Below are 17959 nucleotides of genomic sequence, written 5' to 3'. Positions count from 1 at the left end.
TATCTAAATCCACATTATACAACAACAACATCCACGTTTATTGCTACTCATCAAATGAATAGTAACAAGTGATAACAAATCAAAGGCCACTCACATTCCCTGTCCTTTGGGGAGGTTGAGGACTTCATATGCGTCATCTACAGACATAGAGGGAGGCTTTTTCTCCACCTCCCTCTTCCAGGCTTCAAGGGTGTCTTTTAGCAGCTTCACCTGTAGCGATAATGGAGGTGGATCACAATGTTAAAGACACCTTTCTTAGAAAATACAAGCAGGACATTGATTAGGAAGAACAAGCTTGGATTAATAAGGAAAAAAAGAGACATACAGCATCTCGAATAGGCCAGTTGGGGAAGCGGATGGAGTCACACAGATGTCTGAGGTAGTAAATGTTGCAGAAGAGCTCGTTGTCCAGCTGAGGGAAGCTGACCACGGGGATGGGGCAGTACTGGTAGAGGGCCCGTGTGTTGCTCTGCAGCCTGGGGCTAAAGTCAGCAATGTGGGCAGCTATCTTCTCGATCATCATCCGCCTGAAACAGAAGGTTCAAACACAGTCCATTACAATTTCTATAAGTTCCCCGTTGGAAAGGGCTGTCTGACAGCGAGTTAAAGCGGTGACAATATTCTTAATATGGCATACACTTGAACTGATATTGATTTTTTTAGGTGGGCCTTTCTTTTAGGTAGCTAAAATCTGTTTTACAGCTGCGCCAATGCACAGCAGTACATTGCTTTGCTCCCGTGCCGGTACACCTGTCTGTTTCTCCAAGCTGTGGACGTACCAACCATCATCTACTGTAAGAAATACACTGCCTATGGATAAGTACCTTTCCTAAGTACCCTTTAAAGCACACTAATTAGACATGAAAGAGACTAATGTCTACCTCATCTCGCTGCTCCAAATGGCCTCAGGGGTGTCAAATTCTCCGAGGAATATTTCTGAGAAGCGCTCAGCCTCGTAGTTCTCCAGGTAACACACCATGGCCTCAGGCAGGACCGCTCCCAGAACACTACGCTGCACTATGTCTGGACCCTTAGACTGGAGAAGAGGCACAACAAACAAATGTTAAATTTGAATAGGAGGTTGGATTCATAAGATGTAATCTGTTGTAATTTATAAGGTAAAAATCCATATCAAAAACTTTACCTCCTCTGATTTGAAGGCTTGTTTCAGATGTGTGTACTTCAGGAACCTTAAGAAACCACAGGAATGTCACAGAGGTCAATATCAACATTGCATGTTAGTAGTGCCAATGTGTAATGTTTTAATTTTCAATTTTTTTATTATATCCACATTATTCTAAAGTTCTTTTCTGGAAACCAGGATCAAACTACTGAAAAACATGTTAAGCTGAAATCTCAGTGGAACAATTACTATTATGTAGAGCAAGTCAGTGTGGTTTTAAAGTGTCAGTCATCATGAGTTCATAACAATAAAGAGACTAAATATCTCTATTCTTTAAAAGTTTCTGAGGATAACTTTGGCATGTTTGCACAAAATGCTCCCGTGTGTGTTTTCACCTTGCGACAGGAAGCACGTTGGAGCCTGTGTACATCATGATGAAGAAGAAGATCCCAGTTAAATAGAGGCGCTGCAGATTAGGATTGTCCTGCATCACCAGGTACAGAACGTTAGCCACCTTTTCCACCAGAATTGGATCAAAGGTCAACAGCAGCTGGATTGGACAGAGAAAAACAACAGGAGACCATCAACATGGCATTTTATTTAACGCAGCAATTGTAAAGACAAGAAAAAGAAGAAGAAGATTCAGATTGTGCAGATACCTGGACAATGTGAGGGAGGCACGCATTGTCACTGATCATCCTCTTGATCTTAGGTAAAGGACGGATAATGGCATTATCTTGGTCCCTGAGTAAGAAGTAAATAAACAGGTATAGTCATGGCCTAATGGTAATATGATACCATAAAAAAGATGTTTCCAAAAAGGGAGGTATTTTCTGCTCTACCCACCTGCTGGGGTAGTAGGAGCACATGGTGATGAGCATGTTCAGGATCATTGTAGCCAGGTCGGACTCGTTCATCACCGCCTGTCCAGTGGCCAGCAGGCACCATTTCAGCTGGGGGATGGCCTGCAGGGGGCGCCAGCCATCCATCCCCTGTGCCCAGCAGCGCGTCTTCGCTGTCAGGACGCCTGTGCTCCAAAACTCCTGCATCTGGAGAAGGAAAAGTAAACACATAATAGAAAGATAAGTATGGGGTGGCTGCTCCATAAGAAAGTAAAAAAACCAACAATAAACTGCAACAGCTGCAAGAGACCAAGAAAAATCAAGAAAAAAACTTGATTTCTCAAAATGTCTCCTCTAGATAACATAAAATGACATTAATTGTCAATTTTTACGCCATTATACAGATATAATATAGACATGATAAGATTAAGAAATTAGTTTGATGTATTTCATCCATGTAAAGTACCAGTACAAACAAGATGTTATAAGATAATCAGCAATATATTACATTAGAGGGACATTTTTCTTTTCATTTTATTACATTTTGATAAGTTGTTCTTAGCAGGTACAAATATTACATTTAGCTCTGTTTTTCTACTTGATTTTACACTGAAGATTGGAGAAATCCCAAGGATTGAATTTTTTTTTTACAATTCATATTTTATTTGAGTTTTCAGAAAATTATAACAAAAATAGAACCAAAAAAAACAACAATTATAACTACATATAAATGTATATCCATGTATAATACTGTGTAAGAAAGGAAATGAAAATATACTTTGACGTAAATACAAACAAACTAAAACTAAATAACCCCAAATAAATAGTAGTAAATAAATGAAAATAATAAATAAAAAATAATAAATAAAATGCTATATAATAATAATAAACAATAATACTAAAAACAACAATAATAATAATAATAAATAATAGTAAATAAAACAAAATACTGAATAAAATAATAATAAAATAAATAATTATTATAAAAAATGGCGCACGAGGAATTGTGTTACAAGCTACAAGCTACTAGTACAGGAGTCCCTGTAGCCATTTCCACTCACACCTATCACATAACCTTATTCCCTATTAAGCATTCTCAACCAGTGCTTAACATTTCAAGAAGATCACATACCTCCTCAAAACTGAAAGGTCCTCTTCTCTCCTTGTCTGCGTTACCAAAGTACCACTCTTTCTCGCTCTCCCTCTTCATGTCTGGTGACGCCTCCAGCACGTTGCTCTGTGGATATAAAGAAGACCCTCCGTTTGACACTCCAGACAGATTAATTAATATTGTCACACATGAGTCGAGGGAGATCATAGAGAATTGCAACATCTAGTGTCATGTGGGATTGATCAAATCAAGAGAGACATTCTTTTCATGTAATATAACTAAAAATGTTTATACCTGTAGGGGCACAGTAGCTCTGCTGGTATGCAGATGAGCCATGGTGAGCAAATCCACCAATATACGCACTCCGTTTGAGTCCATCACCTCCTTCACATTTTTCTGCAGAAGAGAAAAATGAATTATTACTCAAGACAGAGAGATAGAGACATGGGTTAAATGAACAGGTTATTCTAAGGGGCACTGTTACTTTTAATAGCTTACCCTGTTGAGAATGAGTTTGTTGAGGAAGAGGATGAGTCTGTCTCTTTCCAGTTTGTCTGTACACTGTAACCACGGAAGAGTGTTTCAGGATTAATTAAATAAATGAAAACACTTCCGATGCCTTCAATATACACGTTCTTGCAGTGGCAGTTTGTACTCACTCGGTCCAGCATGCCCACGATGTATTTTGTGTCTGTGAAGGGGCCAATCTCCTCGAAGCACTTCCCATAAACTATAGCGAGCGCCTGCAGGCACAGGCACTTCATCGAGACTTTGGGTGTAAGCAGAAAGCGATGGTAGAGCTCATTGAAGAACTCATATCTAAGAGCAGAGAGGGAAAGAAGCATGAATCATCATTTTGGATTCAGTTCAGAATGATAGTGTTAGTGCAGTTGTTGTATCGTAGCCTTACGATCTCTTGATGGCATTCGATTCGTCACTTTCATCCTCCTCAAGCAGCAGACGCAGGTAATAATCCCCAATCTTTATCTCATCTGAAAGGCACTCATATTTCACCTGCAAATAAGAACATAAAACAGATACATTTTAGAAATAACCCTGTATTTCTTTATGGGATTCATGTATCACGATATACAGGTCTGGCCTGCAGTGTATCCCAGATGGTCGAAATCAGTGAGATCCAGACAGCAGTGAGTGCATCATACTCCAGCTGAGCACAAACCTCAAACTCCTGGTGGTTCCAGGAGATGACGGTGGAGCTGCCGAGCTCGCGGTCCACGCTGAAGGCGCGCATCTCCCCCTCCAGAGCGTCCCGCAGCTCCTCTCTCGTCCTCAGGTTCCAGATGAGGTTGGACCGTGCATGGTCAAGCTGGAATCTGGAGAAGACAGAAAAGCAGGTTAGGATTGTAAGGTAAAAACATACAGTATATGGTTTAACAGATTGTTCCATGACTCTCTAGCAAGACACAGAGACAAACCCCTAAAAACCTGGACTCTGAGTATAATAAAAATCAGTATGAGCAGCACAAATAGAACATAGCTAGAATATGGCTTGACCTCTCTATGGGGCCTCTCTATGTTGTACCTGTAGTAGAAAAGCTCCCAGTTGACTTCAATCTTTATTCTCTGGCGTCTCTTCCTCAGGATGACGGGCTTTTGGTTTGGGTTCTGAAATCAAAGAAAAAACTTTGAGGAACTACTTCAAGTCCAAGTCCATCATGCTTTACAGCATTCAATATTTGTTCTTTTACAGCGTATGGCATAAAGAGAGTTGTGAAGTCGAAATGAAAACATTATGAGCAATGTTTTACACAAGGACAAAGACACCAGAAAGAATTAAATGGCACCAGTTTGGAGAAAAATGTGATAAAAATGTTTTTGAGAATGGAGAAATATTAGAACAATACAACAAAAAACACCCAAAAAACAATGTCATCATCACACCAACATAGAAAACAAGGTTATGAAACACAAAAACCAAAGTGGGATCCCAAAATTGGATGCGTTCTGTAATTCTTGCTCGGCGAGACGAGTTATGATCATGATTCTCATGCTGCTTCTCAAAGAGGATGTTGCTACTCGAGCCTTACAACCTTAATTTGTTTTGTTTGGTGCCAGAAAACAATACAGCAAAATTCCAGATGCCTTACAGGGTGCTTGGCAAAGGTCCTTCTGTTTATGGTAATTATCATGTCTCAATTATGTGGTCATTATTTACTAATGCAAAGCACTACAGGTAATCTGAACATGTCCTCTATTAACAGCAGGACAAAAAGAAACGTGTTCAAATCTGTGCTTTCATTGTCGACTGTATAATGTATTATTGACTTCTTCTTTTCTTGCATCTATTTGGAGACACACGTGGCAATCCCTGGTAGATGATAATAATAGGTCATCGCCTGGCTGAATTAAAAAAAACACACCCAATATGTCAGATGAAGATGGAAAACATGGTTTGGTCAAAAGAGAAAGAAGATGGAAAGAAAACCAGCATGGATCCCATTGGTCAGTCCTACTTACCAGGTTATTTCTGTCCTGCTGCATTGTGTGACAGCAGAGAAACCACACAAGACAGGGGGGGGGTGGGGCAGATACAACACAGAGAGATTATTGTTCCTCGGATCAAACACACATGAATCGAAACAAAGAGGATCACAGGTAACTAGAGTACATCATACTAAGAGATTGACATACAAAACTAACACTTAATCCTTCAGATTTATTAGCTGACTATCACATTTATATATTTCTATTAAGACTACTTGGTAACAGCAACTATACATAAAGCATGTGATGCAACCATGAAATGTGATTAGGGAATATTTATTGAAAGCAAGCCAATCAAAATATGTCGTTGATCAGCCATGTTGAGTCATTCAAAAAGGTGGAAAAGGAAAAGGGAGTCGGGTGACATTCAGGTGAAGTAAGTTGAGAGATCTATTTGGAAATAGATTTGATTTCACTTTAAAATGTCAGAGCAGGCACAAGGTTTTATTAAACAGTTTAGATGACACCACCAAACTCAACCCACCCACACACTTTGTATAAGAGTGACCGGCACAGGTTCAGTATGAAACACCTTAGATCGTCTATTGTCTGTGCAATTATGAAATTCAAACTTCTCATCAAATTTGCATCCTAATCCCGTGTAGACTGCAAGCGCCACATCTGCGTCGCACTCGCACTGAAGCGACTGTCTATGCCGGTTCCGTCTTGTCCACGAATTTCAAAGCGTCAAGCACCAAACCTTCTGCGCAGTGTGCAGTTTTCCTGCGATATGTGTGAGTATTCCTGATGCAGAATTTTACACTGAACCTGATGGCTTTTTTCATATTTTAACCTATATTACATAGGCTATATAATTATTTTGACCGCTAGGTGATGTTCTCACACTAAACAATGTTCTAACAACTCTAAAATATGTAGTAAATTGTTGGATTGTAGTACAGTAATAGTGTTTTATTGGGCATCAACCTTGTGTTTACGCATGTATTGTCAGAAAAATAGACTTTTAAGAGTAAATAAACGCTTTAGTTCGCGATTACGCCTGTGAGTCGCAGTTGAGACGCGAGCCTGCACAGAGTCCGTGTAAACAGCTGCATAGATGAACATGAGAGCGTATTGTTGCGTCAGACATGCAGGTGAAAAATTTGTCTGATACGCTTGCGGTCTAGACACAGGTATTCTTTAAAAGAAAGGTGACCGTTGCATATAAATAACACTTTGGTCACATTCAGACATACCTGTAATGGAAAACGTTTTGTTTTAGCTAAAGAAAAAATGTCTGTTAAACATGAATGAAAATGTGCACAAGCAGTTTGGACAGCAGATATGCAAGGCTCAGAAAAATCAGACAGGACTGTATCTGACATGTACTGTTTCCCTAAGGTCAGGCAGCATCAGAGCTGGCACCGCTCTGCATGCAAAAGACAGCAGCAGCTGAAAAGTGGGTTATTGAGTTTGCCTCTGCATTCTGAAGAACTGTTCAGCATCAGCAGGAGGAGCAACAGTTAGAGACGCCTGAGCAGACAGGCAGCAGCAACAGCAGCAGTAGCTTGTCTGATAGGTAACAGGGAAATCAGACCCTCAGCATCTTTGCAAAGGAAAATGTATCCTCACCTCCTTCTGGGCGATGCCCATTTTATCTCTCCAGTGCATCAACACCACATCAGCCTTCTCCTTGGCAAACTTCTCCACCTCTTTGGCTGCTTTGCCGGCTATCCGCTGCCACTCGGGCACCTTGTTTCGATTTAGCTGGTCCTGAAGGAAACAAATACAAAACAATTATAGATGGCAAACACTTTGTTATTGAGCTGTTTGTTCACTCTGCAAAACTGTACAGATGTGATGCGTTTCTACAGATACCGTAGCGATTTTCAAGTTGTCCCGGATGTGCATTCGGTCCATATCTTTCTCCGGGACTGGGTCAGGACTGTCCAGGTAAGCCAGCAGACCTGTTGGCTGAGAGAGAACAAGACATAGTGAAATGGGTTAAGACTTAAACAGGGTGCCAGAGAAAAGCATTGGCTTACATCCTGGAGTACTTTGCCGGTATTTCATTATACTGATAGCTGCTGTCATGAGTACTGGAGAAGCATCAAATACTTGAAGTCTGAAATGGGCTGATTTGTAGCCTTACCAGTATCCTTTTCAGGAGGTTCATGGCAACTGAGTTTTCTGCCGTCCAAAGTCCCACCAGGTGACGACTCAGCTGCCTGAGAAGGAAACATAACACGTAAGTAGCTGAGCCATTTTGTAAGCCTACCTGCTGGAACCAACAAATCCAAATGACTAAATAATTGTGAGTGAGTGTGTGGATTTATGGAGGTAGGACCTGTTGGTAAGCATCCGCTGGTCAGCACTGATGGTGAACAACGATGTGTGCAGATGCCTCGGAAGAGCCCCTTCACTCAAGGCCAGGTCCTGCATCTTGGTGGCTATTTCTTTGTCTCCCTCCTAAATATAAACAAACAAAGGTTGGTTATTGTCACAAATACATTAAAAATCATCATGAAATTATTGACACTGTAAACCAGACAAAGGCTTACCTCAATGATGGCCTTCATCACCAGGCCTGCTCCCTTCACTATTGCCATCGAGGGATGCTGGAGATAAGGACAACAGAATTCAACACACAAGCATCTACTGTGTATGTATAGCAGTCATATGGCAGCCGCCTCTCAGTATGACTAATCGACCGTTTTGGTCTTAGGGCACTTTCACAAGTCATAGTCCGTTTGGTTAGTCCGAATCAGAGTGGAATTGATACTTTCGGTTCGTTTTCTATTTAGTCTAGTTCAGTTTCACAGTGCACAAATTAAAGCGGACCAAATAAAAATACAAGTTTCTGAGGGGCTTGTACGAAGGAGCTAATTCATCTTTCTTGTCTCGGGAGCTGCCACTTCTATGCAGGGATTCACAGACTTTAATATATTGCTGTCAAAGTTTTTTCACTTTGTCTCAGCACTGATCTATCGTCTACACGAATCCCTTCTCCAGTTTATCTAGAATGACTTTAGAAGTCTCACTATTTTTGTGGACTTTATTTAGCATATTCTGTGTGTTCTCTTCGGCCAAGATGTCAAGCAAACATCGGACTTCTGCAGAAGTCCAGGTCAGTCCTATCCCTCTCATGTTAACCTGTCGTTTACCTGTGTCCATCTCAACAAATGACCACACAGGCAGTCGGCGTTTTGGTTCACTTGGGAATAACCGGTCCGACAGGTTGTTTTGGTCTGCACCAGAGTACGTGCGTTCGCAATTGCTCAACTCACCAGAGTTTGATTAAAACAGACTAACGGTTGGCTTGTAAAAGTGGTGACTAAGATTTCTTTAGTCGATTTTTATGATTTTTTTTCATGCTGAATGACTTATTTCCAAGAAAATTATGAGCACCTCTCTGGTAAACACAAGATTTAAAGTGGCGCTTTTATGTGATTCTTTGTGGAGAAACTCAGTTTTACAGCTCTCTCGATTAAATCAGCTAATCGATTAGTCGACAAAATTGTATGAGTGTTAGTCGACTAAGCATTTCTTTGGTTGAGGACAGCCCTACGATCATAATTAGGGCGGTAAGGTTTATTCACACGACAAGCACCTGGAAGAGTTTGAACAATGTGCGTCCATCAGAGGCAACCATCTCAAGCAGCATGTCAAACTGCTGCCCCTCTGTGGTTTCACTGTAGGGGGCGCAGAGGGCAAACGTTAAGAAGTCCAGCAAGGAGCTGATGACCAACGCTCCTGTCCCATGGTCCTAAAAACAAAAGAAAAAGGGAATGAGAGATTTAGGATACAAAAAACCCTGCAAACATGAGGAGGTTTATGAAACTATACTAAACAAATTTTGTAATATGACTCTTTGAAAGACAATTAAAAGAAATGTACCACATTAGTGATGAATTTTTCGAGGAGGTTTTCCAGGAACTTCTTGGAGGACAGCAGAGAGGCCTTGTTCAGCTGCTCCTGCCTCAGGTCGTAGTCATCGTGCATCGGCTGCAGAGAAACATGAAAGAAAAGTCTCAGCCAAACGGCAAGATAAAAGACAAATGGTTGATATTTACGAATGCAGATATTTAGGTGATACTTACACACATAAGGGCACAGAGCATGTCTACAGCAGCATGTGTCACACTGTTGTTGTTCCTTTTTAAAGCTTTTACTGTCTTTACTCCCAACTTTTCCCTAAACCTGGAACACACAGACATACATTCACAGATTTACAACTAAAACGTCCATTCGTTGAAAGAGGTGATGATCAGAAACAGAATATAAAGCATACAAATACTGTATTATTTCAAAGAGGTCTGGGGTTGGATACACAAAGAATTCATTGCTTCAGAAGTGGTTTGTTGTTTCTTTTGCTCATAAAGTGTCACATCCACTGAACTACTAAGTGTAACAATATAAAAGAGGATTTCCTTAAAGTAATAATAAACCATTCATGTATTTATTTGTGTCTTGTGATTGTGTGGGGGAAACACCAAGCTACCCAAGCAATGAATCTTTCAGGAAAACCAATTCTCATGTGCTTCACAGGAACAAATAATAAACAGTTCCTCTCATACATCTCAGTGACCCGGAAACACTACGGGGTTCTTAAATATTGTGATGTACAGATATGTAAAAAATAAAGCAGATAGCGGGAGAGATGGAGGCACAGAATAAAGAGTATGAGATGCAGAGAGAGGAAGGTCAAGACAAATCGAGGCAGACAGCTTTGACTGAACACAGTGAAGTGACATAACCTCCCTTCTGAAGTGCCTGTCTAAAAGCCTGAGATGAAAGCAGAACAAAGATAAAAGAGGAGAAGGCTGATCGATAGACGGCTAAGAAAGACTTTGGAAAAGAGCAAGGATAAGAAACAGATACAGGCAAGGGCAGACTGAGATGTATGGATTCATATTTACGTTGCATCTGTGACTCCAGACCCTTGACCAGACCTTGGAATGACAGAGCATGCCTGTTACCAGCAGCTCAACAAAAAAATACACTTTAAAGAAATAAAAGCAGGAAGGTACAGTGGGGTAACGGCTGCATTCTTACTTAAGCAGCTGGGTGAAAGCCTGGAAGCCAGCCTTGGAGGCCACCAAGCGTCGAATGGCCTGGAAATGACTCTCCAGCTCGGCGTTGATAGCCGGCAGCTCGACCTCCTGGGATAAAAGAGCCAGGATGGCGTTGTTGATGAGCTTCTCTTTGTTCTCAGAGAAAAGACCCTGAAGAGAAAACAGAGATAAAAACGGGGAAATGAGTGTGAATCCTGCTCGGAGCGACAGATAGACATAAATCACATGAATTGAACACACTCACATCTTGGGTTACTGCATGCAGCACTCCACTGTAGGATATGTTGGCATTGAATCTGAACACTGCATCTGCAAAGTTTCCATCTAGGAAAAGGAAGGAAGGACGGAAGAATTAAACAAAACTATAAAGAGTTATCAAGAACAATGTTGTCACATATAGGGGCTAGGCACAGCAGTGCTTTCATGTAAATGCTAAGGTTAGCATGCTAACATTCTCCCAATTTCCATGCTAACATGAGGTAGCAGCAGCAGGTTCAGCATCCTAGTTTAATGGTAGTTATCGGAATGGATGGCATTAGTATTTGGTAATAAACCAAAATATTGGACCAATTGAAATTTTGACTTTATGGTGGCAATTCACGATTCATGAATCTCATGAGATGAGGTGCGTGGACTCACTCGGAGGTGCTGCCAGGAATTTGAGATGCAAACTCTCCACCTCCTCATCCACGGGCATGCTCAGTAGGCCCCATCTCTGCCCTCGCTGCGTGGGCGCCATCTTGACGCACACGTCCCTGTTGCCTGATGCGCGGACTCCATCGAGCAGGCTGGCTAACAGGGAGTCCCTACGGACGCACATACAAACAAACAGACTCAGCTAAATGCATTACAAACAAACAGTGAGCACACAATGACAGGAGAGAGTTAAGGCTGTGCAGCAAACCCATGCAGACAAGCGAGTTACTCATCGTGTAAATGAGGTCAACAGAACAGAAAATATTTAATAAACCCACAGGGCCTGTAGCGTCACTAAAGACATAAAGATGGGTGTGTGCGTTACGTGTGTGTACCTTTCTGTGGAGGAAAACTTTCTGATCTGACCTCTGATGAATTCGACTGTGAACACCTGAGGGTTGTCGACGTCACAGATGAGAGCAAACACCTGGAGGGAGATGAGACAGAGGACAAATGTGAGGGGAAAAAAAGAGAGTTTACTCATATCACACAGACTCAAGTGCTTTCATCCAAGCTGTTAACTCACAGTGATGCAGTTCATACATAATAAAACAAAAAACAGGCAGTTCAATTAACATTTATCTCCACAGGAGTACAAATAGACGCAACAAAATGGTTTTTGAGAGTAAACGTTTCAGGCTGAAATATGTATGACTTGGTGTTGCTTTAGTTTGTGCTTTAAGTGCTCACCTCTCCAAAGGGTTTGATGGTGACTATGTTGTATGAAGCCGGGTCTCTCTCCACTAGACAAGTCTCTGTCAGGCACAGTATACGCTTAACAGCGTCCTAAGGAATGACAAAGAGAAGTCATAATGTTAACAAAACTGATTAAATTACTTCAAGAAAGAAATTATAAATACAACTTGAGAGCAGAAGTAGGAACTGATTACTTTTAGGTTTCCTTGCTAATGACTGTAAATTAAACATTAAGTCAGTATCTAATTCATCAAAGTATTGGGCATCACAAAACATTAGTTGATAACCATAAGATACTTGCATACTACACTAGAAGTAAAGCATTGCATTCATTATTCACTTCTGCATCATAATGCAAGAAGTGAATTCGCAGAGCAAAGAAAACCAGAGTATAATCCAAAGCTCAAAGATGTCTGGGGTTGCACTGGAATATTCAACTATTCGGTGATTCATTCGTATCGATTTTCAACTTAGATTTTTTTATTTTTACAAACATGCATAAAACACGCCAAACCTTTTGGAAAATGCTTCTTATTCAATAACAATACAAACAGTAATATTCCACTGAGAGGAACGAGGAGAAGCACAGTGCTCTCACCGGGTGTCGAGGGGTGATCTTCTGCACCACGAACTCCGCCAGGGAAGTGATGCTCTCGTCTGAGCTGTACTTCCCCAACCTGTCCGTCACGAAATCCTCGAAGGTCAACGCCTCCTTCCTCAGTCGTAGCGTGATACCGATGAAGTTCCCAGCATGTTCTATGGCGCAGCGTATGATGTCATCCCGTTGCTCCGAGGCAAACAGATGCTGAGAGAAAGAGGCAATGGGGGAAAAAGGAAATCTTAAGACAACACATAACAGATGCACAGACACACACACACACATATAAACTCTATGAATGCCAGCATACCAGCCTGCTGAAGCCACCATAAAGGATGCAGAATCCTCCCTGGTAATCAGAGAGCTCGACGAAGCCCTCTACGTTACGGTAGTCGTAGGAACACACAACCCGGTTGGTGTGCGGGTCGATCTGGTCGATGCCGCCGGGTGTCACCTCTAAACTCACTGGCTTCCGTGTGTCACTCCAGTGGTGCTTGAAGCAGTTGTAGCGCTGTAAGCACACATGTTGTTCATTTTGGCGTCACCACAAATACTGAAAAGGACAATTTTTCTTTATAGATGTCAGTACTTACCCTGCCAGTTATTTTCCCCTCTGAGAACTCTGTTCTGAATCTCTGTGAATAAGAAAAGAAACAAAGGTATTATATTTTAGAGCCAATTTACACAGCTACGGTTAAATAATCTTTGTGTAACACTTATGAATTGTTGTCTTCATTGCAGAATACATTTAATGAGTTCTATGGGGAAATACCCATCCTCCTGTTCCTAAACAACCTCAGCATAATGACTTTATTTCTTCACAGTAACAAACTATCTGCTGATTCATGTCTGTGATAAACACCTACAGTGAGTAAAAGGGCCTGTGATTTGCAAGCACTGCATTCCCAAACAGTGCATCGTGCATTACGTGACTTTGCTGCTTTTTTTTATTTTTTGTCAACTCAGCAAAATGTGGAGCTGTGACGCAACTAGAAAAGCGTGGATCAGCCACATCAAACACCACTTCTGGGACCCTTTAAATGAAACAACATGTGCATGAGGTCTGTTTAGTCTTTGTGAATGACGAGTGTTTGTCCTCACCAGTGCTTCTGTGAGCAGCTCTGTCCGGTGCTCCGTTGAGAACTTGAGCGTTTCGGACTTCTTGCCGCTGCCTTTACGGAATGTGAGGTTGAACTCTGTTCCCTGACCTTTTCCTACCGGGCCGATACCACAGATGTCCCCATAAGGCCACTGGTACCACAGACAGCAGCAACACAGAAGATAATAAACACATTGTTACAGTCACACACAAGCAGTTTCAACATGAAGAAAGATGTTACGGTACTTTCAGGCCCTGATCAGACAGGGCGAGGCGCACCGCACTGCCTTTTTGTTGCCCGATCAGACAAAGCGTTTTGTGCAGTTTGCTGCGTCTTTTCTTTTTATTGTTGCTAGGCAACCACTGAACAAGCGAGTGCTAACGTTAATACTAGGATTGACCAATTTTTTAAAAAATAATTGAGATTATTTTGTCTGATATTGCAACTGCAATATGATTTGTAATATTACAGGGAACAATAATGTTTACATCATTATTCTCATTCTCATTGAAAAACATTATGGTGTGATTTTTAAGGGGATCTGTACCAAACAAAGATGTTTTCTTAAGTCTGTAGAATATGATGTGAAGGTCAGGACATCTCTGCAGCACCACAATGTTTAATTTAAAAAAGGGATTTTGACGCACATTTCACCTTTAACAAATATTGTGCCTCCTGCGATTTGATAATTGCAGCGGGCCATATTGCGATTTCGATAAAATTTAGATTAATTGTGCAGCCCTACTTAATACAAACCATGAACTGTACGCTACCTAATAGTTAAAAGTACAGTTTAAATGAATGAAAACAACTAATTTGCCTCCTGCTGTTTTGTGTTCAGATCATGAGAACCACGGTTGGTAAAGTCATAGCTGTTACCAATGTTATTTTTGCCCTGCTTGATATAGTTATTCCTTTAAAACTACCATGATGCTATTTTCTGTTCAGCCATTCTCCTGACTGAGGGGGTTAAAGATTGAGGTTTCATGTCTAATGGGTATTGATTATGACATGTTTCATGTTCTAATCAGTGTAAAAACAGCATGTTCACAGCAGTGCTGGAAGCTTAGCGTATTCAAAGACTGAGCACATACTGCGTATCAGCTTTTAGCAGAAGAGCAATGTGCTTCAAATGGATTTTCAATAGTCACATGGAACTAAGAAGAGAACATCCCTGTGAGGCGCTGATAGCTGAAAGACACTGGAGTTCCTGTACGACAGGCTACACACACACACTGACCTGATTTGTTACTTCTAGCGTGGCAGGGTTGTAAGTGGTAATGCCATGCGTCCCCACTGAGAAGACTCGCTTGTACCTGGAACACAGAGATGGGATGAGTCAGAAACATAGCCTACACATCACCAACCACACATGGCAGCAACACCTACTACAGCACGGGCAGTCACATAACATTAGCAGTGAATGTGGCAAAGTGTCTGAATGCGTGGCGGTCTTTCAAACATGTGGTGGTTAGCTGAAGCAAAGCTAACAGATCCAGTTAGCCTGGATAAACTTGTGTTGTGATCTCTAAGATTTCCAATGTGCCAAACATATCTCATCACGTAAATAAAGCTCCATTACATCTGATAAAGGGCAGGATGGTGAGAGAGGAAAGGGTCCATTTGTAGCCCCTCTGTAAGCTAATGATGAGTCAAGGACAGGTGACATCACCGGGGATCAGTTAACGGATGATATCATCATCCCCTTCAGGTTTATCACGTCAGTTTCCAGACATTTGTATGAGGTAATGGTTGAGATAAGGCAGAGAGGTGAAAAGGTGATGAGAAAAGATTATTAACTGCCACTTTCAAAGCTACAATAGCCGCTTTGCACCCGTGCTGGTACTCCTGTCTGTTTCTCCAAACTGGGGGCGCGCCGACCATCATCTACTGTAGGTAATACACTGACTATGGATAAGTACCTCATACAGCCCCACTTCAAAACACCCGAACTATCCCTTTAATTCTCATTATTTAGTATAGACATGTAATACCAGGCTGAAGCAAAGCAGCTGTGATCTCTGAATATTTACCTCTTAGACCCATTGCTATTCGTAGCATGTATTAACCACATTCGGCCTCTCTTAAAATGAAAGTCACAACTTATCGTATGTTAACAGTTTGTTAAGGAGTCACTCTGTGACTCTGAAGCAACTCACACTAATTCATCAGAACTGTTATGAGTGTGGGGCTTTCTCACAGAGTAGGAAGGAAGTGTGAAATTCAAATTTGCCAATTTTTACGCTGAGTGTGTGATGGGGTGTGTGTGTGTGTGTGTGTGTGGGTGTGTGTGTGTGTGTGTGTGTGTGTGTGTGTGTGTGCGTGTGTGTGCAGGAAGGCACGTCTGTGTGTGCTTGGTCACTCTGTGGTTTGCCAAGACTTTCAGTTGGCATTTTTGGCCGATTCATAACATTCTGCCTGCTGTTTGATTTGAAAATGGGTCATTTGAGGGTTTTTGTTATGTAAAAAATAAGGTTTGGTGACTGTAAAATGCAAGTATACATTTATTTGATATACATGTAGGGCTGCAACTAACAATTATTTTCATTGTTGATTAATCTGTCGATTATTTTTTCGAATAATAGATTAGTTGTTTGGTCCTAAAAATGTGAGAAAAGGGTGAAAAATGTCGATTGACGTCCTCAAATGTCTTGATTTGTCCACAACCCAAAGATATTTAGTCATAGAGGAGTAAACAAACCAGAAAATATTCACATTTAACAAGCTGGAATCAGAGAATTTGACTTCTTTTTCATAAAAAATTCTCATTAATCGACTATCAAAATAGTTGACGATTAATTTAATAGTTGACAACTGATTGATTAATCGTTGCAGCTCTACATAAATGTTTGTTCGTCTATGTACAACTTGTTCTTTTAGCACCTCTATAGCACTATTAGCCTGCACACTGAACATGCTGACTAGGCTCCTTTCTTTCTTGCACATCCTCATGAGGCGTGGATGAAGTTAACAGCTATACCCATCAAAAAGCAGATAAAAAGGAAGTCAAATCGAGAGGTTACTTCCGCATAATGCCTTCGGACTTGAGTACATAACTAACATAAACAGACAGGTCAGGCAGCGGCCTGAGGCAAGGCCGGAGAAGAATATTAGGTTCAGGCACATCCCAGTCAGTCCTTCCTTTTCCACTATTATACAAATGTCACGTCCTTTTTGTGCACCTAAATGTGTTCATTCTGTCCTAAAAATCTACTCTACACACTGAGGCCCACTATTCTCAGTTTCCTTCATCTTGGGACACAAAGTCTGAGTCCTCCTACGGCAGACTGTCCTGATCTCAGGGTGCTGTGTCTCTACATGTCTTGACCTTGGTGTTAAAGAGGCTGGCTGGGTGTCAGCACAAACTTAGTTAATTATTCATTCTCTGTGGGCTGATTTATTCCCCTCTTTATTCTATCTTAGTACAAAGGCAATATCCAACCCTCCCTGGCTGGTGTGTGTTTGCCAGTAAGGTTTAAGGAGCATTCTATGGACATGTATACAACGCATTCACACACTCAATTGTGTTTTTTTTGCGGTAGTTTGCGACACACAGCTTCTTGCCTATTTGCAGCCAGCTCTATGTGTTGTACACAAACACACCTACTTTCAAACATTATGAAAGACTTGGATATCAACAGGTTTTGGGATATGCACGACACATTGGGGCTAATACGGCATAAGTGTTGTCTTTTCCTGGTTTTAAAAGGCTGCATTACAGTAAAGTGATGCCATTTTCTGAACTTACCAGACTGGTCTAGCTGTTCTATTATTTGCCTTTTCTCAGTCATTATGTCCACATGACTGATGATTATCAAAAATCTCATATAAAATATTTTGTGCATGTATTTTATACATCTCTTTCTTTGTGACAATACAAAATACTGTGTTTTGTTATGTAGATGCTCTGGAAATTTGACATAGTTGTGATCAGTTTGTGAACAAGTTTGTGTTGTATATAAAGAAGTCCCGTTTACTATCTGTTCAGTTTGAGCGGTTAACAACCTATTTCTGGCTTTTCCATACATACTATATTTAATATTCTAATTTTAAATATTTTAATAGAGGCAGTGTTTGACTTTGAACATGATGAAAGCATGCGTAACCGCATAAAGATGATCATGGGTAACATTCCTTTGAAAGATAATCAGAAAGACTGCTTAGAAACAGACTGATTTTCTGGCTCAAGCATGCCAATTATAGTATAAAAAGAAGAAATGCTCTAAGTGGCTCCCTAGCCAACGGCCCAACACCATAACCAAGTGAAGCAGTG

At 41.0% G+C, this 17959-nt stretch overlaps 1 protein-coding gene across 8 annotated transcripts in view; it reads right to left on the bottom strand.

Annotated features, from left to right (window-relative positions):
* The window catches only part of dnajc13 (DnaJ heat shock protein family (Hsp40) member C13), a 33769-nt gene that overhangs the window by 8398 nt on the left and 7412 nt on the right, over positions 1 to 17959 (bottom strand). For 2 of the 8 annotated variants that reach the window (XM_074622427.1, XM_074622429.1), the window contains exons 3-36: positions 14927 to 15002; positions 13688 to 13837; positions 13180 to 13221; positions 12897 to 13097; positions 12587 to 12793; positions 11983 to 12078; positions 11628 to 11719; positions 11236 to 11402; positions 10841 to 10920; positions 10577 to 10746; positions 10441 to 10473; positions 9622 to 9721; positions 9419 to 9526; positions 9132 to 9287; positions 8083 to 8139; positions 7869 to 7990; positions 7674 to 7749; positions 7400 to 7495; positions 7154 to 7294; positions 5555 to 5572; positions 4620 to 4702; positions 4257 to 4410; positions 3987 to 4090; positions 3736 to 3895; positions 3575 to 3637; positions 3371 to 3472; positions 3098 to 3202; positions 1970 to 2172; positions 1783 to 1867; positions 1519 to 1673; positions 1145 to 1190; positions 882 to 1036; positions 326 to 527; positions 95 to 210 (exon numbers count right to left, since the gene is read on the bottom strand). In XM_074622427.1, coding sequence (XP_074478528.1) covers positions 95 to 210; positions 326 to 527; positions 882 to 1036; positions 1145 to 1190; positions 1519 to 1673; positions 1783 to 1867; positions 1970 to 2172; positions 3098 to 3202; positions 3371 to 3472; positions 3575 to 3637; positions 3736 to 3895; positions 3987 to 4090; positions 4257 to 4410; positions 4620 to 4702; positions 5555 to 5572; positions 7154 to 7294; positions 7400 to 7495; positions 7674 to 7749; positions 7869 to 7990; positions 8083 to 8139; positions 9132 to 9287; positions 9419 to 9526; positions 9622 to 9721; positions 10441 to 10473; positions 10577 to 10746; positions 10841 to 10920; positions 11236 to 11402; positions 11628 to 11719; positions 11983 to 12078; positions 12587 to 12793; positions 12897 to 13097; positions 13180 to 13221; positions 13688 to 13837; positions 14927 to 15002 — 3921 coding nt within the window. The remainder of the gene's footprint in view (positions 1 to 94; positions 211 to 325; positions 528 to 881; positions 1037 to 1144; positions 1191 to 1518; positions 1674 to 1782; positions 1868 to 1969; positions 2173 to 3097; positions 3203 to 3370; positions 3473 to 3574; positions 3638 to 3735; positions 3896 to 3986; positions 4091 to 4256; positions 4411 to 4619; positions 4703 to 5554; positions 5573 to 7153; positions 7295 to 7399; positions 7496 to 7673; positions 7750 to 7868; positions 7991 to 8082; positions 8140 to 9131; positions 9288 to 9418; positions 9527 to 9621; positions 9722 to 10440; positions 10474 to 10576; positions 10747 to 10840; positions 10921 to 11235; positions 11403 to 11627; positions 11720 to 11982; positions 12079 to 12586; positions 12794 to 12896; positions 13098 to 13179; positions 13222 to 13687; positions 13838 to 14926; positions 15003 to 17959) is intronic. The other 6 variants (XM_074622428.1, XM_074622431.1, XM_074622430.1 and 3 more) reach the window with 3 other exon arrangements.

This window comes from Sebastes fasciatus, chromosome 21, assembly GCF_043250625.1.
Source record: "Sebastes fasciatus isolate fSebFas1 chromosome 21, fSebFas1.pri, whole genome shotgun sequence".
NCBI classification, from domain to species: Eukaryota; Metazoa; Chordata; class Actinopteri; order Perciformes; family Sebastidae; genus Sebastes; species Sebastes fasciatus.
Note: the sequence above shows the minus strand (reverse complement) of the source record. Positions and strands in the feature narration are given on the sequence as shown.